This window comes from Heloderma suspectum, chromosome 9 (genome assembly GCF_057233095.1).
Source record: "Heloderma suspectum isolate Gila_16-S chromosome 9, 16-S_ref, whole genome shotgun sequence".
NCBI classification, from domain to species: Eukaryota; Metazoa; Chordata; class Lepidosauria; order Squamata; family Helodermatidae; genus Heloderma; species Heloderma suspectum.
This window is the reverse complement of record NC_139466.1, coordinates 12,311,984-12,338,768: the sequence shown is the minus strand read 5'-3', so window position 1 is coordinate 12,338,768 and position 26,785 is coordinate 12,311,984. Positions and strand designations below refer to the sequence as shown.

At 44.6% G+C, this 26,785-nt stretch overlaps 1 protein-coding gene across 1 annotated transcript in view; it reads right to left on the bottom strand.

Moving 5' to 3' along the window:
- Window positions 1-26,785, bottom strand: part of MAMLD1 (mastermind like domain containing 1) — a 117,252-nt gene that overhangs the window by 36,712 nt on the left and 53,755 nt on the right. The window contains exon 2 of the mRNA XM_084813699.1: window positions 14,834-16,504. Coding sequence (XP_084669825.1) covers window positions 14,834-16,504 — 1,671 coding nt within the window. The remainder of the gene's footprint in view (window positions 1-14,833; window positions 16,505-26,785) is intronic.

The following is a 26,785-nucleotide window of genomic DNA, read 5'->3' as shown; positions in this document are numbered from 1 at the left end:
CCTATCTGGACATTGACACATCTGTAGCCCAACCCTGGATGGAGAGGGCTGAAGGAACAGCATGCCCTGGGTTAACCTGCTCAGTACCAACCACCATTGGAGAGAGTCTCTGACATCCAGGAGCAGACAAAGTCTGTTTGAACAGGTGTCCCGATTGGAATCAAAGTTGCGTATCAGCCAGTTTTGGAATTGTCTCATATGCAATCAAGCATAGCAAATGCCAGCCATCGTCACAGCCATGAAACCCAAGAGGCATTAGGCTTTTAGTGCCATGGTAGATCTGCTCATTTGCAGTTCTAATGCCAGGGAAATCAGTGCCTTTACCCTGGTGTCAGGTAAGAAGGTGAGGCCCAGTTGGGAATTCAATAACACCCCTATACATTGAGTCAGTAGAAGACGCAATTTCTCCACAATGATAGAGGTCCAAGCACCTCTGTCGACCAAAGAAGTTGATTTTTGTTGACGCCAGCAACAGCCAATAGTCTATGTACAGAACTCTATGCCTTGCGGTTGCAGGCGGGAGCAGACTACTGCCATGCACTTGGTGAATACCCCTGGGGCGGTGGCGAAATGGAAGAGTAGCGCCCGGAATTGGTAAGGGTCAGTACCAATGGCAAAGCGGAGGTAGCGTTGGTGCGATTCGTCTATGGCAATGTGAAAATAGGCATCCTTGAGGTCGATAGAGGCAAACCAATCTCCTCAAGAGAGGAGAGGCAGGATAGATGCCAGAAAAACCATGTGGAACTTCCTGGGTAAGATTAACAGGTTCAGCTGTCAAACGGTCCATGATTGCCGAAGACTTCCATCTTTCTTTGGTACTGCGACGTACCTTGGGTACAACCCATCCTGAAGTTGAGTTCGAAGGACAGGCTTGATTGCCCCTTTCTTGTGAAAGGTCTGAATTTCAGTATAGAGAATCAAAGACGGAGCATCCACCAGCACAGTACCAAGGTGAGGAAGGGTGGCAGGAAGCGAGTCAAAGGTGCCGCTTACTTCCACTGTCAGGTTTCCTGCAATAATTGCAGAAGAAGCTAGGAATGATTTCCCCAACTGCCCTGCCTGTGACCGTTGTTGTTGATGTGCTGTAGCTTGAGGTTGATACTGAGTGGTAGATGACTAAAACCAGCGCCATTGCCTGGGAAGTTGCTGCGTCATAAAACCCATGCGATACGCCACGGTATGGGCCTTCTGTACCGAATCGACTGCATCATCAGTTTTTGTGTTGAACAAGCCTTGTCCATCAAAGGGTAAATCCTCGATACAGTTTCTGGTTTCCTGTGGAAGACTGGATGACCTCAACCAGGCATGGTGACGTGGGTCGCAATCAACTTGGTGGTGCGATGTACGTATTTATTTGCCGTCTGAACAGCTTCAGAGCCTCTGATTGGAAGAGGCAACCCAGCTCCTTCTTGCTATCCGAAAGATGCTCAAGATGGCCCACTTTGTCCCATAGCAGTAGGTGGTACCCTGAAATTGCTGCCTGGTAGTTCGATATTTTAAAGCTCATCACTGCAAAGGAATATAGTCTCCTCCCAAGTAACTCCAGGCACCTGCCCTCCTTTTCAGTTGGAGAGGAGTGAGCCCTGCAGGCCTTGCCCTGTGTGGCTTGGATAACCATCGAACTTGGGGCTGGGTGTTTGAAAAAGTACTCACTATTGGCCTCTTGCAAATGGTACATACCCTCCAAGCACTTCGGTATCGATGGTATAGTGGAGGGTGCTTTCCATGATTGTTTGATGGTTTCCCCTAATGCCAGGGGTAGAGAAATGGCCACTGGTCTCAAAGACTCCACATTTATGGAATCAAAAATGGGGCTTTGAACTGGTGGAAGCTACCTGCTGAGTCTCTAGGCCCAAAGCCTGTGCCATTCTGACAATCTGGTTGGAAAATTGTCCCAGATCCTCTGACAGAGGTATGGCTTCATTGGATCCAACAACTGCATCTGGCAAGGAGATGGAGAGAGGGCAGGAAGATTGAGACATAGTGTCAGGGGGCCCTAGCCGGCCTCTTTCAGTGTACTCCAGTAGCCAACTCCAGACACAGACAAAGGATTCTTTTCAAGGCTTTATTCCTTTTACAACTTAATAACTCTATCACCAGCGACTAAGCTATGAACAGCAGAGTAATCTATGCCCCGGGTTGGAAACAGTTGGTCCCCGTTTGAACGAGAATCACTTGCAGACCCTGAACTTATGGGCTAGGGAGAGTCCCTCCCCTTTTCCCTTGGGTCCTCTGGACGTGACCGTTGCTTGCTCGCCAAACGGGCGCTACGCCTCCTTTCCGCGCCCTCCATAGCTCGTTGCTCTTTGCGTCTGCGTCAAGCATCCAGCCAGCCCTCCTCCTGCACTCCTTCACTCCCAGGAGCGCTATCTATGTCTGGAATGCTGGGAGGAGGAATCTCTGCCAGCTGCAGGGCCTAGAAGGGAAGAGCGTGCTCCTCTCCCACGGACGGCTATTCCTCCTCAGAATCAGAACTGCTCTGAGGTTCTATGGACTCAGTGTCCACCCTGACACATAGAATCTGACTGGTAACCTTCCAGTCCATACATTGGGACTCCCCTGAAGGGACCTGACTTGATAGGCGTTTCTCCCTTATTTCTGTAGGGAGTGATTGAGCACCGCCCGTATCAGTTTGTGCACCAAAAGGTAGTGCAGATGGTGGCTGGTTAACAGGCAAAGTGGCCTGTAACTGAACAGCCTGTGGCTGCAGTAAACTAGCAAAACGTTCTGTTGCTGAGTTGTCTGTGGCTAGGCAGATGGTAAAGCAGGCTCAGTGTCTTGCTGATGAACTAGCGGTGGCTGCTGAATAGGCGGCATGACTGGCATCAAAGGGCAGAGAACGACCAGTTGGTCTGGAGGTCTCGATGCCGTAGCCGATGGATGTTGACGGTGCCAGCTTTCTCCCCAATAGGGAGGGTCAGGATGGCGAAAGCGATACTAGCCATATGGCTCATTACAATAGTTACCCAATCCTGGTGTCTCCAGTACCACATATCCCATGCTGAACAGCTGTCGCACTCCAAGAGTGGAGATCTAGACCATTCCCAATATCGGCTTCACTCGTAAAAACTAGGGTCATGACCTCTTGCAGTGGAGGCACATGACCAGACTGACTCTGGTGAATGTGAAGGTGATTACAGGCTGTACCATGGCTTTCCAACCCATAATGATAAGGTGGTTGAGGGATCAGTTCTGTCGGAGACGGGTCCCGGATCTCGCCTTCTGACGGAGATGTTATCGGGATGGGTTCCCCCTCATGCCTAGGATTCACCGTCGGAATGGGTGAGATACCACAGGCGGAGCAGTGGGTAAGGCTGTCGGTACAGGCGATTGCATCCGACTAGTAGGCATTGGCGGAGCAGTGGGAGGCATGGTCTGTAGCAGTGGTCGCTGTTGATCCTGAGAGGTATGTACCAAAACAGGCAGGACGGTTGGCTCTTCCTCCCAAGTTGGAGTGCTGGCTGACATAGCCTGTACGGACCAATCCCGGTCGCAAGGTGCTCATGCAGTCAGAAAGGCCTGATCCTGAGCAAAATCATATGACTCCTTAGAATTCTTTTTCTTCTTCTTTTTTGAGTGTGAAGAAGTCAGACTAGCCTACTTACAGATGTTTGCCTTTTTTGTTAAGTCTTTTTTGCAGTGTAAGCACCAAAGATCAGCCCGAAGTCAGGGGATCTTGTGTACTCAGTGGAGTACGACGCTGAGGGGATGACGACCCCAACACTGGAGCAGGTTCCTGCATGGGAAGCAGACTGTGTGAGGGCAAAACTGGTGGGTTTGCCATATCTTTTGGCTCGTCTATTGATTAGATCACAGATCACAGAATCATAGGGTTGGAAGGGGCCTACAAGACTATCAAGTCCAACCCCTGCTCAATGCAGGAAGCCTGATTCCCAGGCAGTTACAGTGAGGACAAGCCTCAATGATGTGCCCTCACCGAGCAGAACAGGCAGAAAGAGTGCCCGTCTGAGGGCAGCAGTTTTGCTCCACAGCGGGTGCGCTTTCGAAAGGGGACCTGCACTTTCGGAAGGGACCCTGAGGGCCATACGCCCATGAGGGCGATCGCTAATTTTATTTATTTATTTATTTATTGCATTTGTTTGTTTGTTTATTTATTTATTGCATTTATATCCCACCTTTTTTCCTCTTCCAAGGAACCCAAGGCGGTTTACATTATGCTCCTTATCTCCATTTTATCCTCACAACAACCACCCTGTGAGGAAGGTTGGGCAGAGAGTCTGTGGCTGGCCCAAAGTCACCCAGTGAGCTTCCGTGGCTGAGTGGGGACTAGAACCCGGATCTCCCGGCTCCCAATCCAACACTGTCACCACTATACCACATTCGTGAAACAAAAGAAATTAAAATAACAAGGAGACAAGGAGAAACCAAAGGGTTTAGAGTTAGTTTTCAGAGATATAAGTGTGAAATTAAGCTTATGAAGGTTGGCCCTCTTCTTCCCCAAGCCCTCCCGACGGTTTCGATTTTTTCACATTAAAAAAAAAAAGTTTCTGGGGTCCAGTGAATGGTTTGGGAACACAAAATACTGCAGTCTAAGTGAATCTAAGTAAGTATAGACTTTATCAGCCATCTGGATAGAAGACCACTGGGAACTGCATTTAAGAGCAGGATATACATATTTAAATAAACAGAAAAAAAGTTTCTAATTCTTAGAGGAATGACTGGACCAGCACAACATGTGGGTGTCCCAAATGTTCAGAGACCAGGAAGAATCTAAGGTCCCATTAGTGACTGAACAGAACAGGTGCAAATGATCACCAGTGTCAAATGTTCATGTCTGCGTCTTAGGGTTGTTTCACATATTACACGGCAACAAATCCAAGTTTGCTGCAGTGCACGCTCAACAGGGAGCTGCAGCCAGTTCAGCTCCCTGACAAGCAGGCCTCACATTTTCCAACACATTTGCTTCCTTGATCACTGCATTCACACTTTACGTATTTAGCTTTAAGCTGATACACTTTTATGTATTTTTGGGCATACACTTAAAAAAAAATGTAATGTGTGAAGATGAGCTAACTCAGGGGTGGGTGACCTGGTGCCCTCCAGATGTGTTGGACTACAATTCCCATCAGCCACACTCGGCATGGCAAATAATAGATTATGGGAGTTGTAATCCAAAACATCTGGAGGGCATCAGGGCAGGCAACCCCGATCGAACATATTGCTGATAAACACTGGATGACAGGATAATTTTCTGAAAGGATTTTGTGAATATATTTTGTTTGTTTCTTTATAATCTGCCATTTTGGCCAAACAGGCTCCCTAAGATGGTATACAAGAAGAAAACAATGAAAAGCCATTAGAAGCCGAATGGAATAAAAACATCTTCACTGCTTGCCTAAAACCTGTAGGGAGGGAATTCCACAATTGGAGTGCTGACACAGAGAAGGCCCTGTCCTGCATTACCACCAACTTAGCTTCTCTTGGTGGTAGGATACACAACAGGGTCCCTGAGGATTGTAAACTATGGGCAGGTTCATATGACAGGAAGCAGTCTTTCAGGTATCCTGGCCCCAAACTGGTTAGGGCTTTAAGGGTAAGAACCAGTATCCTGAACTGGGCTCAGAAACAAAATGGGAGCCAGTGCAGCGGATGCAAAACTGGTGTAATACAGTCTATAAAATGCATACCAGAAAGCAATCTCTTGCAGCATTCTGCACGGCAACTGGTGAACAGTCTTCAAGGGCTGCCCCACGTGAAGCATATTGCAGTAATCTAAACGGCACATGATTACCAGGGCCAGATCTCACTTCTCCAGGAACAGCTGTAACTGGCACACCAGTTCAAGCTAGGCAAAAGCTCTTGTGGCCACAGTAGCCTCTTGAGCATCCAAGAGCAATGTTGGACCCAGAGGTACCAACAAACTGCAAACCTGATCCTTACCAGAGAGTGCAACCCCATGCAGGACAGTCTGCACTCCCAATCCCAGACTAACGTGTCTGCTGACCATTAGAACCTCTTGTCTGGATTGAGCCTCAGTTTGTTCGATCACATCCAATCCATCACAAGGTACCACAGCCTCCTTGGCAGAAATTGAAAAAGAGATCGAGCTGGGGATCATCAGCATAGTGACAGGACCCAAACCCTAGATAATCTCACCTAGTGGCTTCATTTAGTTGTTAAAGAACCAAGAAGATAAAACAGACCCCTGAGGAAGCTCATAGGTTAATTAATGACCAAGAGTCCAGGCAATACTCCCCCAGTACCAACATCTACTCACATGTTACATTGGAACAGTTTATCTACGCAACTGTTATGGGCAGGAGTCTGCGTCAAGGATCCTAGATTCCTGTCTGACCATTGTTCACACCTTGGACTCAAGACGAGTTGCACAATTCAAAGTAGCTGTCCAGTGAACTCTAGATTTTCGGAGTTGTCTCTGCTCTCTGGATTATCTCCCCCAGCTCCTCAGTTCACCATAGTTCCTTTGAATATCATTTCACTCAAATGGTTGCTTTACACAGAACACATCCTCCAGGGCTCAGCTTTCCACTATCACAAAATGCAAACTCTCAGCGGCCAAATCAATATCTGTCGATGTGTAACAATAAAGGCATTGAGCATCAGATGAGAAAACATTAGGCATTATCAGATCTACCAATTGTCCAGGCAATCTGGGGTTTTATGAACTGTCCAGCTGGGCTACAGAGATCTAAGATAAAGCTGCTACAAACAAAAACACATATAGGCACAAGAAGGTTACGCTTTGGAATGCAAAGCCATCGCTTTAAAATGTGCTTTTAAAGCCACAAAAATCTCTCTCTCTCTCTCTCTCTCTCTCCATCCCCCTGTCTACCTCTAACAGCTGCTCCCTTCTCCATGTTCCTGAGCCTGCTACAAATCCCGCCCCCTCCTCCTCCTTTTTTGCTTATTGTTCTTTTCTCCTACTGGCTGCCATCCACATTCTTTTTCCTCCATGATACTTCCCTTCTTGCTCCAAGGCGGGGCAAGGGAAGGGAGAAAGTTAGTCTGAGCCCCATTTGCAAAATGCATGTGCAAAAGAGAAAAGGGGCAACTTTAAAAAAACACCAACACTCCAGTGCTGTTCCCGAAAATGCAGGTAGGAAACTGCATCAAAGGTTGTTCTTAAACATGCAGGAATGGCCTCCTGCCTCATCCTTGGTGCAACCAATTATTTCTCTTTATCTGAAGCCAATTTCTAGCTCTGTATTTTATTAGAGGATCTAAGGATTATTATTCATGGACTAGGAGTGTACTCTAACCAAACTGGTACAGTAGTCAAGAGTGCTGGACTAGGACCAAAGCGACCCAGGTTTAAATCCCCACCTCAACCATGAAGCTTACTTTAGGCCTCTCAGCCTAATCTACCTCACAGGGTTGTTGTGCGAATAAAATGGCAGGGGGGGACTTTGTACACGGCCCTTAGCTCCTTGGAAGAAAGATGGGATGTTAATATAAAGTGTTATGTGCTCCCCAATTCATCAAGTGCCAAGAGGTCATGGGCAATGATAAAAAGTTTAGTTGCCTTTGGATAAGAGAGAGCACTAGACAGATTTATGAACTTTGAATATTACATAGAAGTACCCCGGCATCCCCTTCATGGATCACTGCCTTGTTGTGGCGAAGGGGCTTGCGTAACTCAGTGAAGCCATAAGCTATGCCGTGCAGGGCCACCCAAGACGGACAGGTCATGGCAGAGAGTTCTGACAAAATGTGGTCCACTGGAGAAGGAAATGGCAACCCACTCCAGTATTCTTGCCAAGAAAACCTCATGGAACGTATCACAAGGCTAAAAGATATGACGCCGGAAGATGAGCCCCTCAGGTCGGAAGGTGTCCAATATGCTACTGGGGAAGAGCAGAGGGTATTTCCAAGTAGCGCCAGAAAGAGTGAAGCGGCTGGGCCAAACCCGAAAGGACACTCAGCTGTGGATGTGTCTGGTGGTGAAAGGAAAGTCCGATGCTGTAAAGAACAATATTGTTTAGGAACCTGGAATGTCAGATCAATGAATCAAGGTAAGCTGGAGGTGGTCAAACATGAGATGGCAAGATTGAACATCGACATCTTGGGAATCAGCGAACTAAAATGGACAGGCATGGGCGAATTTAATTCAGGTGACCATCATATCTACTATTGTGGGCAAGAATCCCTTAGAAGAAATGGAGTAGCACTCATAGTCAACAAAAGGGTGGGAAAAGCAGTACTGGGGTACAATCTTAAAAATGATAGAATGATCTCAGTACGAATCCAAGGCAAACCATTCAACATCACAGTAATTCAAGTCTATGCCCCAACCACTGAGGCCGAAGAAGCTGAGGTTGATCGGTTCTATGAAGACCTACAACACCTTCTAGAACTAACACCAAAAAAAGATGTCCTCTTCATCATAGGGGATTGGAATGCTAAAGTAGGAAATCAAGAAATCACCGGGATAACAGGCAGGCATGGCCTTGGTGTACAAAATGAAGCAGGACAAAAGCTAATAGAGTTTTGCCAAGAGAACATGCTGATCATAGCAAACACTCTTTTCCAACAGCACAAGAGGCGACTCTACACATGGACGTCACCAGATGGTCAATATCGAAATCAGATTGATTATGTCCTTTGCAGCCAAAGATGGAGAAGCTCCATACAGTCAGTAAAAACAAGACCTGGAGCTGACTGTGGCTCAGATCATGAGCTCCTTCTTGCAAAATTTCGTCTTAAATTGAAGAACGTCGGGAAAACCACTAAACCATTCAGGTATGACCTAAATCATATCCCTGATGAATATACAGTGGAGGTGAGGAATAGATTTCAGGGATTAGACCTGATAGACAGAGTGCCTGAGGAACTATGGACGGAGGTCCGTAACATTGTTCAGGAGGCAGCAACGAAATCCATCCCAAAGAAAAAGAAATGCAAGAAAGCAAAGTGGCTGTCTGATGAGGCTTTAGAAGTAGCTGAGGAAAGAAGGGAAGCGAAAAGCAAGGGAGAAAGGGGAAGATATACCCAACTGAATGCAGAGTTCCAGAGAATAGCAAGGAGAGACAAGAAGGCCTTCTTAAATGAACAATGCAAAGAAATCGAGGAAAACAACAGAATGGGAAAGACTAGAGATCTCTTCAAGAAAATCGGAGATCTCAAGGGAATGTTTTGTGCAAAGACAGGCATGATAAAGGACAAAGAAGGAGAACAGAAGCAGATGAGATTAATAAGAGGTGGCAAGAATACACAGAAGAACTATACAGGAAAGAGCTGAATGTCCCTGATAGCCATGATAGTGCGGTCATTGAACTTGAGCCGGACATCCTAGAGAGTGAAGTCAAGTGGGCCTTAGGAAGCATTAGTAACAACAAAGCTAGCGGAGATGACAGTATTCCAGCCGAACTATTTAAAATCCTAAAAGATGATGCTGTTAAAGTGCTGCATTCAATATGTCAACAAATCTGGAACACTCAACAGTGGCCACAAGACTGGAAAAGGTCAGTTTACATCCCAATTCCAAAGAAGGGCAACGCCAAAGAGTGTTCAAACTACCGCACAGTTGCGCTCATTTCACATGCCAGCAAGGTGATGCTCAAAATCCTACAAGCTAGGCTTCAGCAGTATGCGAACCGAGAACTACCGGAAGTACAAGCTGGGTTTAGAAGAGGCAGAGGAACTAGAGATCAAATCGTCAACATTCGCTGCATCATGGAGAAAGCAAGTGAATTCCAGAAAAACGTCTATTTCTGCTTCATTGACTACGCTAAAGCCTTTGATTGTGTGGATCACAACAAACTCTGGCAAATTCTGAAAGTGATGGGAGTACCAGACCACCTTACCTGTCTCCTGAGAAACCTGTACGAGGGTCAAGAAGCAACAGTAAGAACCAGACATGGAACAACCGATTGGTTCCAAATTGGGAAAGGAGTACGACAAGGCTGCATATTGTCACCCTGCTTATTTAACTTATATGCAGAGTACATCATGAGAAACGCCGGGTTGGATGAATCACAGGTCGGAATTAAGATTGCTGGGAGAATTATCAACAACCTCCGATATGCAGACGATACCACCCTAATGGCAGAAAGCGAAGAGGATCTCAAGAGCCTCTTGTTGAGGGTGAAAGAGGAGAGTGCAAAAGCTGGTTTGAAACTCAACATTAAAAAAACTAAGATCATGGCATCTGGCCCCATCACTTCCTGGCATATAGAAGGGGAAGAAATGGAAGCAGTGACAGATTTTACTTTCTTGGGCTCCAAGATCACCGCAGACGGTGATTGTAGCCATGAAATTAAAAGACGCTTGCTCCTTGGGAGGAAAGCTATGGCCAACCTAGACAGCATAGTAAGAAGCAGAGACATCACCTTGCCGACAAAGGTCCGTCTAATCAAAGCTATGGTTTTCCCAGTAGTAATGTATGGCTGTGAGAGCTGGACTATAAGGAAGGCTGAGCGCCGAAGAATTGATGCTTTCGAACTGTGGTGCTGGAGAAGACTCTTACGAGTCCCCTGGACTGCAAGGAGGTCAAATCAGTCCATCCTAAAGGAAATCAACCCTGAGTGCTCATTGGAAGGACAGATACTGAAGCTGAAGCTCCAATATTTTGGCCACCTAATGCAAAGAGAAAACTCCCTGGAAAAGACCCTGATGCTGGGAAAGACTGAAGGCAAAAGGAGAAGGGGACGGCAGAGGATGAGATGGCTAGATAGCATCACGGATGCAATGAATATGAACTTGAGCACGCTCCGGGAGAGAGCGCAGGACAGGAAGGCCTGGTGTGCTATGGTCCATGGGGTCACGAAGAGTCGGACACGACTGAACGACTGAACAACAACCCCGGCACAAGTGGGGGGGGGGGGATCTGTTCAATACTGCATCAGATTTCCCGAAGAAACCAACTGCACCCTAAAAGGTGCTTTGCCTCTTTTCAACTTGCATAACTGAATCACTGCTGTTCTCACAGCTCTCTTGTCTCTCTTTCACCTTCTCCAAATTTAAATGTATTACAAAACTGTCACTTTCCCCTCCCAATGATTGGAGGGTGTTACCTTCTGAAACCTGGAGAGAGATTCGAGGCATTCTACTCCCAGCACTGCACATTCCTAGTGGCTGCTGGTACTGAGATGGAAACTCACCATCTCTATGCATTACAACCAAGTGTGGAGAAGTAGCCATGGTTTCCAACACCCTCTAAGGAATACATGAAATCCCTTTTTAGATGTTCTAGAATTGTGTGCAGAACCAACACATGGAGAGGGGAAACTGAGGAACGTGTCTTCCTTAAACATCAAGAATGACCCGGCTCTCATGTCACAGCCAACTCATGGGGTTTTTAACTCAACAAGTGGCTGGGGCACGTGGGAGCAAGCAAAACTGTTGCCTCCTGCCCATTTGCCATTTCCGCTTTCAGTTAACAACCCAGGAATGCCCTGTTCCTGGATTGTTTCATGATGTGTAAATCCGGAAACTCTAGGTTGTTTAAAGGTTTAACAACCCAGAGTGAACCCAACAACAAACCATGGGCAATTGTTAATTGAAAATGGTGGTTAATTTAAAGCAGAAGCGGGATTGTGGATGGGAACCAGCATGTTCACTTTGCAGAGGTGCACTCACAAACAACCCATGGTTTGTTAACCATGGGTTGTTCGATTGTCTGAACTGGGTCAATGTGTGTACAGTGCAAATCTGCTTGTCAGTGACACCTAGAATTCACTTCTGAAGGATCAGGACTAATGGTGTATAGAATGAATACATGGCAGCTCTGTACACAATGGACTGATCAGTGTAGCCTTCCTCTACCTGGTACTCTCCAGATGTTTTAGACTGCAACTCCCAGCATTCCTGACCATTGGCTATGCTGGCTGGGGCTGATGAGAGTTGAAGTCCAAAGCATCTGGAGGGCACCAAGTTGGGGAAGGCTGGATCAGGGAATGGAGACCAAGCCAATAGGTGCAATCCCATTTTCCCCTACAAGGAGGCTCAGTGAAATCAGCTGAGGATTTCCCATTATTTCTCTTGCTTTGTTTTCCAAAGAAGTCGCAAACTCACATTATGCAAAAGGGCCAGACCATGGGTATGAACAGTTCAAGAACAGAGAGTGTGTACTTTGACATCATAACTCCTTCTTTTGATGTATTTTGAAGGGTTGGAAAATTACACGAATGCCAACCCTAGCTATGAAGACATTTAATCTAAAATCTAAAGAAACTCCCATCCTACTTTCAAATGATGAATTAACTGAATGAAATTATTATACTGAAATTGTGTGTGTATCCAATTAAGATACCACTTCTCTTGGATCAAAGAAGGCAGACAAATCATTTTTTGTTTTGAGAATAATCCCCTCAACCCCATTGCCAGAATCAAGACTGCTGCACAGACATTTTTTAAAACAATCATTTCATCACGTTTTTTTTAAAACAATCATTTCATCAGCTTTGAACTCAGCTTCACCAGGGATGGGACCATTCTTCTTAGAACCCTAATAAAAACATCCACATCATCAACTTATGATTAATTAGTTGATTATTCCATGCAATTAATGAATTTATGCTTCCATCCTTCACTCATGAGAAACAGAACTACTACAATATGAAAGAAAACTTGATAAGCAATACTAGAATTGTGATAATCCATTTATGTCTCTACGGGTTGTGCCTAGGTTTGCACTCAGAATCCACGTTTTGTGATAAAAGCCATTAAGCTCTTAAAAAGAAATGCCCTGATCCTCGACTCACTTGTTATTCAGAGACGGCTTAACAAGCTATATAAAATCCAGAGCAGAGCTGTCATTTAGTACATAATTAATGTTAAAAGTCTTCCCTAGTAAAACCAGTCAGGCATCATGAGCTTACCTAACTGATTTGAAAATGTGAAATTCTCTTTGCTCATATTTATTGTCACAATAGACTTGGATTCTTATGGCTCATCAGTACAGAAGTTTCCTCTGCTCCCGGTTGGGTAGTTTCAGGCACAAACTTAAGAAGGGAAAATAAAGGCCCATGCAGAATGGATTCTTTAATGCTGAAATCACACTTGTTGGCATGAGTACACCTGCAACTCAGACACCCTAGCTAGGATTCCCTCCCTCTAAGCCTGTGTGCGGAAGACACTTCCTTTATTCCAAAGGACTGCCCAGGCACTGCACGCATGTTGCCTGGCTCCTCCATGCATGTTACCTAGCTAAGCCTGAGCGAGCCCTAGCATGACACCTTCTTCTCTATCGACTGAGCCCAGTCCATGTCTCCCATGTAGAAGATGGGGGATCATAGCCGGAAGAGCACAAGTATCATGCGGGTCACAGATGCATTGGTGAGCATGCCTGAGCAACTCTGCCTTATGCGCCTGAAGGAGACAGAAGGGGATATACTCCGAGCACTTTGAAGTAGGCCAAGTACCCTTGCAGATATGTAACCAGTACCAGAGCTCATCTGCCTACGGTACCTATTTGGCTGTCCCAGTGCTGTCTGTTGAGAAGTAGATTCCATAGCTTTACTAACAGGAGGTACTTCCAGTACCAGAAGCAGTGAGCCTGTGAGCCCATGTACACCAGTTGCTGGGGAACATGGGCGGGAGGGTGCTGTTGCGCTCACGCCCTGCTTGTGGGTTCCTGGTTGACAGCTAGTTGGCCACTGGGTGAACAGAATGCCGGACTGAATGCCTTGGTCTGATCCAGCAGGGCTCTTCTGACGTTCTTATGTTCACTCCATTTGGAAACATACAAGACTTTATGTTTAAATGCAAATTGCATTTGTTCCCAAATTGTATTTGTTCCCAAAGCAAATGCAGATGTTCCTCTCACATAAGATTTCCATTTCTTTGTTACAAAATGCTCACAGCAGAAGCTGATCCTGGTCAACAGCTGCTCTGCGGCCCCCCTCCCTAATCAGCTGGTCACAGGAGAGCTCTCCATAAGATGCTCCCACAGGCTAGCCTGTCTGTGGCAGCCCTTTGCTTTATGACTTGGTACGTAACCAGATCCCAGCAGAACAGAGGAGTAAGGTATTTGTCAAAAGCGGGCCATTCTGGAAGAACGGTTGCAACAAGCATTTCAAGTCTTGCTTGTTCCTATTCAAAATGTTTTCATCAGCAGAGCCTATTTGGCTTCACACTTCACAGTTAAGCTGGTGCTGCGGCTCCTGTAGGAACATAAATCAGGACTCGACTTCAACCATATAGAAATCACTGTGTGTTACAGCCACAGACATGTCATGGGATCCTATGCTGAATTGTTTTTCAGGACCCCACATTTTTCCTATGCCAACACTGCCTCAAACAGGCGCTCCCACGCCAGGGGTGGAATCCAGCAAGGAACTCAGCAGGACCAGCTTTTAATTACAATAATAATAATTAAGCCTATGTGTCACCCCCTGGTGGCTCACAATATTTTGGGAGAAGTGGAGCCTAGTAGCAAGGCAGAATAAAGACTTGCCCCAAGGACGTCATTCATATTTTAGAGGCCTGATCGCTCTGGAATAATCCTACTATTGCTGGTCTTGATGTGTGTGCTGTTTTCAGCCTTATATTTTAATTGTTTTTCGCTGTTATCACCTTGAGTAGTTCAACAGAAAGGGGGTCGACAAATGTTAAGAAATGGAATTAAAAAATATGAATAGCAGCCAGACCCCACGCCACTCCACTAAAGCCCTGTCGATGTTTGCACCCTACCCCCAGCCACTAATCCTATCTTGATGCTGGGTGCTCTAGCAGGACAGAAGAGGCAGGATGGAAATGATGAAATTAGTAGTTGTACAGGGTGGAAAAAAGTTTGTCCAAACAGGGCCATATATATGTATAATGCATAGTTATACACACGTGGAGATGACACAGGTCATACAACTAAAGAACAAAAAGCCACCTACGCAGCTGCAGCAGAAGCTATTCTTACCTGTCGAGCCTGCGATGGCAAAGGCGACGGCTGCACATGCCGCTGCATTCGAGAGGGTTGCATCAGTTGCCGCAGCTGCTGCTGGATGAACTGGCTGTTGTTAACTTGCTGCGACTGCTGTGAAGATGCAGCTTGTTGCTGCTGTTGTTGCTGCTGCTGGAGATAGTGGATGAGCGACTGCTGCCCAGAGCTTGCAGTCATCTGTGGCATCTTTTGAGGAGTGGCAGGCTCAGAACTGAAATGCGTCAGGGGCTTGGTGTTATTGAAAGAAAACTGGTCTTGGGCAACAGGGCCTTCGTTCACCAAGCCTGGCTGCATGCCATTGGAGGACTGTTGCAGAATCATGTTCATGCTTTTGGACTGGGTTGCCGACATAGATTTGAAGAGAGAGGTCTGCATGCTTGTTGGGTTGCTGGTGGGAGCGATGTTGGGAATTAAGGTATTTTGAGGGCTAAAGGGCTGTTGATGCAGAGCAGGGCTTGAAAGCTTCTCTGGCCTGTATGGTGGGGAGGGTCCAGTATTTGTAGACACCAAGTTGTTTTGCGGGCTTTTGATGCTGTTGGTCGGAATGCTAGTAGCATTTATATTGGGAAGGATGGGATTTGGAGGGCTGAACGGCTGCTGGTTGAGAACTGGACTGGACAGCTTCTCAGACCCAAAAGGAGGAGACGGACCACCGGATGGATTGCTATTGGATGTTATGCTTGAGAGCAAGGAGTTTTGAGGACTTTGAATGTTGCTTCCTGGCAAGCTGTTAGAGCTCATACCAGACACCATGACATTTTGAGGACTGAACGGCTGATGGTGAGGGGAAGAGCCTTGCCGGTAAGGAGGAGATAGGCCTTGTGAAGAGATGGTAGGCCAACTAGGAGCTTGGTGCTTGGTAGTTGGGACATGTTTGCTTGCTGCCAACTGTTTTAGTTGCTGTGCGTGCCAATTCGGGCTACTCATGTTGGACAAAGGTACTGGGAGCATAGACTGAGCTTGGTTCTTGTTCTGCGCAGCTGAAGAAATGGGTGAAGTGACAGTCTTATTTTGGGATGGAACTGGATAGCTTGCTCCAGCTGATGAAGGTCTCATTTGGGGTGATCCGCTACTTGTAGGATTGCAGCCTGGAGAAAAGTCTTTGTTGGGCATGTGGTTGTCCAAGTGTGGAGTCTGTGGAGAGGACTTTGGAGTGTTGTTTATGGATGGCTGTGGGTGGCTGAGACTCCCAAGGGGCTCCTCAGTTTTGCTCCCCAATATCTTCTCAAGGTCCAACTCATTGGGGGAAGGATCAGGCATTTTTGTCAGCTCTTCTAACAGATCTTGCAGCTCCTGGTCCACTGAATGTAAGTTACTCCCTTTCTCATCGTAATGACCACCTATGGGCCCCTTCTGTCCAACTTCAGTGTTAGGTGGTACTGAAAACGGAGACCCTATACCACTACCATTCATGTGATTGTTTTCAAGCAGCATTCCATGCCCTGCCACTCCAATAGAGGATGCACCATGACTTGTGGAGAATGGAGAGTGTTGCATATCTGGGCATGAAACAGGATTGGTCCCTTGTCCCATAGGAAGAGTGACATCAGCAAGACAGGGTCTCTTAGTGTCGCTTGGGTAGTTGACCTCAGGCATGGTGCTGGAGGCTGGGGAACTGTCATCTTCCAGCTTTCTCTTAATGGATCCCTGTAAGTGTAAGACAAAAACCTTTTATTACGCTGACAGGGATTTCTAAAACTACAAAGCAAACTAGTGAAATAGTGCAAGCAAAAATTGGAGATATCGATTCAGGCTTACCCAGAATACCCAGGGGTAAGGCAAAGCTTCATTTAAACTTGTTCAAATCCCTTTCCCCAAACCCACCTTTTCTGTGTGAACCCCTTGCTAAATCATCACCACCGCCACCACCGCCCTGTCCTTGATCCCCACCACAACCGAGTCTAACTATTTGCACCTGCATTTGCACCCAGTTATTCATGTACACCATGGCAAATTAAAATGAGTGTCTGTATTCATTCTGTGAAGTAGCAGAATGTGAAATCTACGACTCTTGAGACCTACAATGAAAACAATTGCAAATAGGACTTATCAGACCTTTAGCTACTTAAGGCTCAATAAAACGGGTATAACTAAAGTGGAAGGTTTGTGCAGTAAGGTTAATTCTGTACTGCATATTGTAACATATTTCTTTTTGTTCTGTGTAATTGATATGCTAAATGTTTTTTTTAAAGGTCAAGTCTGTTAGAAGGTAAACGTGATAAAGACTATAAAGCATTTCGAAGTGCTATGCAAAGTATAGTGATGAGTCTTAGATGTCTCCTTAATAACCTCCCAAATAACCTGAATAATAGTGTGAGTACAGTCTCCTCTAAACTGATGGTCAGTGTTTAGATAGCACCTTTTGAAGTTATCTCCCCCTTGATAAATAAGAACATACTTTTTAATGCCCTTAACTCAAAACAGCAGTCTTAATGGCTGATTTAATCCTGTTGACACCCAGGTCATAGTTATTAAAATAGAGGACCACAGATAATTGCAGTTTGAAGAGATTGGAAAGACATCTCAAGCGGCCATGAAAGAGCCATTGTTTTCTGTTTTAATAATCTTTAGAGACCAGAAAAAAATGTAACTTTTCCTCTCTATGATTTCTGCTTTCCCAAATTACTCTGTTACTGAGAATCATCTTATTTTATTGCATACTAACACTTAAAACATTTTTTAAAGTATTTACAATCTCTCCAAAGGAACAACAGGTTGACTGACATGGATTACAAAGGGCTAACGCAAATTAAGATTTTAGCTGCCAGTTGCTGTTTTTTGTGCTGTCTGAAACATCTGTGGTTAGGTAGCTTGAAAGATTATAGTCTGTTTAGATAGCTGAGACTGTTTTGCTTTGCTTGGTTTAGAAAGTGTGCAGATTACTTCAAATGCTCTGCCTGTAAGGAATGTAAAATTGTTGAGCTGTCTCAGTATGAACTTAATACCCCCTTGTTGGCTGTGCTTTGCCAGCTTTAGTCCACGGTTCCATTCAAACCTTCTATTCTTTGGGTGAAAAAAATAATTTCTATAGAATAGATGTGGGCTTGTTCCCTAGGAGCAGACAGCATACTGCCATAATTGAAAAAGCACCCAGCTATATATATTCATTCACAAGACAGGAAATGGTCAGATAATGTCACTCACAAATATTAAACTTATTATATAGAGGGCCTTATCACAAAAGCAACAAAAAGATGCCTACCCCTACCTCAAGCAGCTTACAGTCTCTTTAAGATTTTGATAATGGGATGGGATAGATGGGAGAAGCAAGGATAAACATGGTAACTATGCTAGTCTGAGCCCAGAGACATGACCAAACCACCCTAGATTGAGCTTACTCACTTTGGGTTAGTTTGGTTGTCTGTATTATTCTGCCAAGTGGCAAGGAAGACATCATCACACATCGGGTAGAGAAGTGTGGCAGATTATGTAGTAAAATAGCCTGTTACAATATCCTGTATTGTCCCACAAAGTGGGGAGAAAATATTGCTGCATTTCTGCTCCAAATCAGAAATCCTGGGGAAACAGAAAAGTGGTAAAATCCTCATAACCACTTGGCATGCATCCAGGAGGAGAGTATTTCCGTTCCTCCATTTCCCCAAGATTTTTGATCTGGAACTGAAAAGGGATTAGATTTTTCCCTGCTGCTTGGCAATGGGTTGACTTATCGGTGGTTGCATACCACACTAAGTTGCCATTTGGGGGAGAAGTTGTCTGTTCACCATTCTGTGATGAGAACATCCCCTTAAGTACTATGATCTGGTGCTGGGCAATCCCGATGCTACAGCTATTGCTTAATTAATATGTCCTAGACCAGCAGTGGGCAACTTGTGGTCCTCCAGATGTTTTGGGGTTCTTTCCCCAAAGCACTATATGGACAGACAGAACAGAAAAAGTAGTTTACTACTGAAGTTACTGCTAGAGTAAACTACCACTATTTGAAACTGTAGAGGCAGATCATCCCTTAATTTCAATGTCTCAGTTCAAACCCAAGCATAAACTTAAGCTTCACTCCTCAACATTCCTCTATTTTCCAAAAGGTTTTTTTTAAAAATAAATAAATTTCAAAATGGAGTTAGCTGGCAATTTTTCCATAGGCAGGCTGCAGAAAATCATCCTTTAAACTTGCCCAACAAAAAACAGAAGCAGCACAGTGCTGGACAAGTAATGGTTGCACTTCAATAGTCTGTAAATTTCAGATCCCAGTGCATATTAGCTATCTACTCATCTCTGAAGACACTCTAGGAATAACACAGGTAAATTCCTCTCAAGTGGTCATGAGGCACTTTATGACTGGGTACAATTACTCCAAGATGGATGTGAGTAAGAGAGAGAGGCATCAGTCCTTTCAAAACAGCACTGACTACTTAGGGCTCTGTCCAGGGCTGGTTTATGGCTTTGTTGTTTGTCTGTTTTGCAGATGCACTGTCAAAAGCATTTACAGAGGTGGGAGTCACCTTTCCCTCCTCTGTCTGCTCCTCTCTCCCTCCCTGCCCCACACCACCATCCTGACTTCTTGTGGGTCTTCACTTGATATACTGTTCAGTCTTTGCTTCACATCAGTTCAAGGACATACAAACCGCCTGAAAACTCAGCCATCTTCTCGTTCTCAACTCTTATCAGCCACTGTAGGGTTGCCGACATTTTTATTGCCTTATGTGTTTGTACTACACTAAACAACAAAAGGGGTATTCACAGAGGTTTTTCTCCCCTCCCTCTTAACAAGCAATGCCTAATCAGTTCTGCCTTTCAGGATCACAACCTGCCTGTCAGCATGCCTTCGATCTGGGCTGATGTGACAGCAAGATGAAGCCTAAACTTGGAAAGCCCATGGCAGGCAGGTTGACTGCGCTGAAAACATTCCCTCCTCCAGTATCTGACAGGATGATCACCACCTCCCTTCCTACATGAGCTTGTAACTATGCAGAACACTGCATCTTTCAAAACTGTTAATGATAGATGCCTACTTTAGTTATGACCGTAGGCCGTGTCACTTCCTCCAGTCTAATTCACATCCTGCCTTGCGTAACCTCTACAAAAAGACAGTAGCTTGGCATGCAACCCCAGTTGGAAAAGCCTCCAAGCTACATGACACACGGGTAGAAAAGAAGCAAGTTGTTGCAGAATATGCAGGCAACTCCAATAGTGGCAAGCTAGAAAACCTTCCTATTTTCAAAACATGTTCCCTAGTGTTTGGGCATCTAATATCTTGGGGTGATAATTTATTCTCCCCTCCTTTAAAATGTGTATTGAAAAGATTCCAACAGATGTGAATATATTCATCATGCCAGTATACTTGGAAGAAATAGCATCTTTTCACTGATTTTTCTGATAAAGTTAAGAATATAAAAGGCTCCCACAGAATCCTAGAAGTGGGACCAAGAGCCACCTGGTTGAGTAATTTTCAACCTCAAATTACTACATGGGACACATTTTTAATGTTCACCTTATTTTTACTTTTATTATAATCTACCTCTAATTACCTTTCTCTCTTCCTTATTCTTTTTCAGTCTTCCACCCCACACCCCATTAAACGTATGGAGCAACCCATCTTTGCTAAGGTAACACCACAGTTTTGGCTGCAAGCAACCCATCTCCTGAAAATTAGCAGTCTTGTTCCAGCCCAAGACACGGTAATCCACACAATTTAGACAACAGGTTACATCCTATAATAAGGGCAGCAGAACTAGATGCTTATTTACAAAAAGGAGAGTTCTGTGTAACTCAGAAACCCTGCAAGGTCCAACATTTCTTCTTTCAGTTAAGAACCCAATCAGTAAAGGAATATTATACAGAATTATCTGTATGATCTAAACTAGCTCAATAACGAATGGGGGAGAAGAGAGAAGAATAAGGGCAAAAGGAAGAGGAGGAAAAATAACAAGAAGTAAGTTCTGCTCTAGGTAAAGACAGATATATGGGTTCACTGGCTGTATTCCCCTACCATGCCACACCCTAGCAGATGCACGAGCAGGTGTTACACCTTGGTTACTAAACAGAATCTTGTGCAGCATAATTTGCTTTTGACAAACAAATTTGTAAAGAACCAGGCAATACTGTTTCCATCCCATGCCATCCTCCCAGAAAAAGATGCCTCTTAATTAGTCATCCAACGACTTAACAGCAGCCACACTGGGCATATTGTTTGGTCGTAACTTTCACATTTCATTTACTGACAAGTGTTATTAACTTGACAGCTGAAGAAAGACCCCCCCCCCTCTTTTTTGCGTCTCCCATTTTCTCTAGCTGCAAAGTGCAATTCTTTCATTTCTGGCTGTAAATCAAGATCAATCTCCGACTCAATGCTTTCCCATCACCATTGCCTCACTTTACCTCTCCTCTAATGCTTGTACTATCATTTTATAACACTTTCTTTTATAGTCAGTTAATTTCAAAGTCCTCTGGCACTCTTTACACTAATTTCTTAAGACTACATTAATTTCTTGTGACGGCACAAAGATGGTGAATAGTGGATATCCTCCACTGTGAAATATAGGGGGTAGTTCTGGAGAACTACCCCCTATATTTCACACACACACAAACAACCAAAAGGGATCTACAGAAAGTCTATTTTCTCCTTTCGAGTCTTCGCTGACTCAGTGATCACATGGGAGCACGAAGGGTACTTTCACTCTCTCTACAGAGCACTGGTTGGAAATTTGATGTGATCATTCACCCGACACCCACAAGTCACATCTGCTTACGTACAGCATGCCCTGATCCTTCACATGTTCACATGGCAGACATGGGGAATCCTGAACTGTGTGGGAGGGAAGGTGCAATGCAAGAAAGAAAGAAATCCAAACCCAGTTCAGGTCCCTTTGCACAAAGTTGTTTTCCATGCTCCCAGTTTGCATGGTAGAACATGACCTGGGAACATGAGAAGCTCCTACTAGGATCCACCCTAAGGACTTGATAAGGGAGAAATTGATTCTCCTCTCTAGCCTGGTTCTTTGTCGCTCAGCTCAAATGGTCCAGCATCTTATAACTGTCTACCATAAATTCTAAAGACATAAAAACCCAACCCAAGAAGAGCCCTGATAGATCAGAACAAGGGTCCCTCTAGTCCAACATTCTGTTTCCAGCTCAATGCCTCCAGGAAGCCCACAAAAAGGGCATGAAGACAATAGACCACAGTTGCTGTTGGGTCCCAACCCTACTCCAGCAGCTGGTATCTAGCTTTTTATTACATTTCTACACTGCCCAACAGCCAAAGCTGTTTGGACAGTTCACAAGAGTTAAAACCATAAAATATAACATGTCAAAACACAGTATAGAATGTTTAAAAGTTTAAAACTACAGCATAAGCAGCTAGCCTGGTGTCATCTAGCCATCTTTGCTTTCAACAATGCTATTCATGCTACCCGTTATGAATTTAATCCCAGTTTAAAGCTAGCTTAAGACCATGGCCATCACCACATCTTTTGGCAGCATTGCATAAAGGTAGCACTTATAGAAATATGTTATTTTCTCTTTAAAATCTTCAAATAAACTTTCATTTCTAGTTTAATTAGGTTAAGAGCTACATTTTTCCTCAAAAAGCTGGGGACTGTGAATTTACTATCCTGGATCTGGAAATACTGGAAGCAGAGACCCCAATTGTGACCAAGATTTCTAACAGACCTTGGTGTCTTTAACACAGGGGTTTTGGCACTGCAATGTAGAGAACAAAGCATTCTTGGATCTTGGCCTGGAATAGACACGCTTGTGTCTATGGAAAAAACAAAAAACAAAACCTCTAACCTTGATTGCTCTTGGAAAGTCAATGTTGTGTGACCTTATGGTGGATTATTTTGCAGCCTTCTGACAGTTCATTATTGTGAAATTCTAGCCCCATCAAGATCAACAGAAGCCTTTCTGTTAGCTTAGGCGGGGCTTTACTGTATGGTGAGTGGCAAATACATGCATGTCCTAGGAAAACCCATCACTGCATCCAAGCTGACATCTACATATTCTAAGATGGGAAGTGCAGGCTGCCCCCCTTGACAACAGTCTTTCATTGTTACCTTTCAGCCCCACATCTTGACCCACATCAAGTAAAGCCACTAACTTGCCTCCCGTACATTAGCACCTATCATAATAGCAATATTTATGTGGTGGATAAGACCTGAAAAAAGTTCCTCAGAGCAGAGTTGCTACAGGCATTGTGTGAATGGACCTGGAGACCTAGAAATGGAATGATTTCTTGCTACTCATTTTTGCACCTTGGAACCTGCTTAGGAGTTGTTTTTTAAGGTTACATGCAAAGCAACAAACATGAAGCAAAACTATAAACTGACTGTATGAAAAACGGGCAGTGAGGGAATAAGTACATATTGCAAGCAAACACATGTGACTTTTCCTCTTGTAAAGAGCAGCAGCATCAGGAGGGGGGAATTTGAAGTGGAGAAGCAGTGGTGGAAAAAGAATGAAACACCCCTTTCCCACCCCATAGCTTCTCTGCTCCAAATTCCTCCGTCCCACAGCCAGTGCTCTTTAAAAAGGAAAACTTTACTGGGGCTATGTTTGCTCACAATACGTAGTTAGCCACTGTGACCAACCTGGAAAGAAAACATCCCATGTTTAGTGGCCAACTCACATTTTCTATTCTGAAAACATTTCATTTGAACTGAAGCAAGTGTTTTACAGAGAGATCTGTCTACAGAGAGTTTTGCTAAAATTCCAGTCCTGTTTTTAAAAACAAAACAGCTCCAGTAGTGCCACTGAATTTTTCCTTTGCCCAGGATACTAGTTAGATCTAGAAACCCAACCTTGTAACTCCAACTTCCTCCAGGAATGTCCGTTCTCACATACCTTGATCAAGACCCTGATGACACTGTTATGGCATTGCCTCCTTTATTCTACCCCAGATGAGTTGGCCTAACCACCTGTATGTCATCCAGCCAGTCTACTTTGGACAGAAGCTGTAAAAGATTGTTTCAGATGTAATAACAGTATTTAACTATGTTCTAGTCCTTGTGAGTGGTCAAAGCACCCCACTTATGTGATCTCAGTGACCCTTTACCACAACCCTGTAAGGCAGACAGTATTACCGCCATATTGTAGAGAGAAAGGAGACACAATGGCTTGCCCAAAGGCCACCTACCAACTTCATGGCCAAGGTGAACAATGAACCAGGGACTCGCTGGTTCACAGCTCACACTCTTAGCCACTCTGCTTTAACCTTCACATCTTACTCAAGATTTGAGAGAGAGATTGAGATTTCCCTCCATTCTGTAAATCCGGTGTTAATCACATATTTATCACCACAAATTGACAACATAAATGCTGACTCGTGAAAACACACAGAAAATGGTGCTCTTGCTTGAAAAATAAATTTGACAGCCTTGCAGGCATCTTACTCTTGTGGTGTTTTGTGGAACCCCTCATTTACAAAGCTTTTATTATGAACTCAGAAAGGGTCACTTCAGTGAAAGCTATGAAGTGTTGCTTGCCTTGATGGACTACAAAAATTATGTTTTCTAAATGATCACAAGTAAATGTGAGAGCCAGTGTGGTGTAGGGGCTAGAGTGGTGGACTGGGAGCCGAGAGATCCGGGCCCTAGTCCCCATTTGGCCATAGACGCTCACTGAGTGACTCTGGGCCAGTCACAGACTCTCAGCCCAACCTACCTCACAGGGTTGTTGTTGTTTTGAGGATAAAATGGAGAGGAGGAGGATTATGTACGCCACATTGGGTTCCTTGGAGGAAAAAAGGCAGGATATAAATGCAAGCAAGCAAGCAAGCAAGAAATGTAAATAAGAAGCTGTGTTAATAGCAAGTTACCTTATACATTGTAGGCATGCGCACACACAGAGCTGCATTATCAGATAATGAAACTGCTAGAATTCTAAAAGGCCTGCTCACAAAAACCCTCTTAAAACAAATAAACATCCTAATAATATAAAATGACCCTACTATCACGTGATCAATCTCTAGTCATCAGGAACAGGATGCCTTTGAAAGGACATGGGGCACCTAACTAGATTTTCAACATTAGAGCAGTTATAGCCTCCTTTAGTTAATTAATTGTGTGTGTGTCTGTGTGCGTCTGTGTGCATGCGGGCATATGTAACCAGACACAATGTCTACCCACTCCAAGGAAACGTTTTATGTTTTGATTTATTCTGTTAAGCCATACAACAATGTTTTTCAGGTTATACATTTGCCATTTCAGCATAATAGCCCATCTGTTTCAACTCTGTCTGGGGTAGATCAAGAGTTGTCTGAACCCATATGAAGATAGTGTCAATTTCTGACCTTCCAAATCCATGGAAAAGCGGCCATTTGAATTCTCCACTACAAGCAAATGCAAAACCCAGAATGGAGAACTCATGACGAGGTCAGACACAACCCAAAAAAATCTACCAATATGTTCCAAACAACATTTTGTTCAACAAGCTTAAAGGTTCTCCCCCACCCACACTTTTTTGTCGTTTCAAGAAGATACTTCAGACACGTATTCTGAATCTGTGTTAGCATGACTAGGAAGTTACCCTTCCATTTCTAATATAGAGATTATGCCTATGGCTGAGCAAACAGACTGCTAAAAGGTCAGACCATTTAAGCTCCACATACTTAGTTTAGGATGAAAGAACTGCTGTTGTCTCTTAGTTATGACATTTCATCTTTTCCCCCTTAGGAATTTCTTTGTGTCCCTTGAAAGCTTGGGGGTGGGGGCAATTGCCACATTCTGCTCAAGATGACACAAGACAATGAATGTAACACTCTTTAATGCAATTTACGTACATAAACTCATCACAGCTGTCAACAAGTCTGTAGATTCGTCAAGGGATGCAGGATTTTGTTCACAAAGGGCTTAACCTACGATCAGAGGTGTGTGTGAAGAGCTGCCTTAGATCTTCCTGTCTTTCCCTTTTTCTTTTTTTAGTTCTAATGGATGATTTCCTGAGACACTGGTTCTCCCTACACCATGCCACATGAAGGTTCAGCACACAGGAAAGAAAACACACACACACACACACACACACACACACACAAAACGCAAGAATATCAAAGAGTGTGTCAACAGCTGCCAGTTATTTCAGCTACCTGGAATTATTCATAATGTGTTTACTGAGTATAAAGTACTGATTCCACTCTCCCAATTATTACAAAGTGAAAACAGAGCCAAACGCTAAACTGCATGCCTACAGCATTTGTACAGGTAGCATGTAAAAGAGCAGCAAGCTGGCAGGCCCCATCTTTCGTAGTTCACAGTGTTTCTGTCTGTGGTCTAAGCAACGCTAAGGGAGTGTAATGCAGTGATCAGCAATCGAGAGGGCCAAGGGCCAAAACCACCCCACTGAGTATCAGCTGATGTGGCAAGAGAGTGTGCGGAGGAAGCGTGGCTACAGCACTATGACTTGCGGGCTTTCCCCTTTGGGGAATGGGATGGCCCACCAGCCTTGAAGATAACAGCTGGAACGAGAAAAGTACTATAGCATAAAGATATAAACAAAACAACTTCCTTTTTCTTCCAAGAGCCACTGCTGATGAAGACAAGCAGCCGTCAGTGTCCCCCTCCTCTCTCTCTCACTGTCTCCACCACCACCACCCAGAGACCCTGAATGGGAACTGTGCTAGCCAGAGCTGGACGCAGGACCCGTTCCATCCATGCCTGTCCTTCATGTCGATGCTTAAAGTAGTCAGGTGTGCTGTGCTGCCAGAAAAAGAAGGTGGGGGGAAAAGAGCCGATGACAACAAGGGAAGGGGTAGAACTCATACTAAAGTAATTCTCTGAGCAATGGATGCGTGCAGTAGCAAGAGCACTACCATCTCAACACACTCGCCTGCCAAGACTTAACCAGAACATGGGTGGGGGCGCTAGAAGGAAGAAAAGACTACATTTAAGAGAAGAATACCCTCAACTGAAGAAATACAAAAGACACTACTGTCGTGATGTGGTTGGCTCGCCTCCTTATGCCAGTTGGTCTGATTTGCTCTAC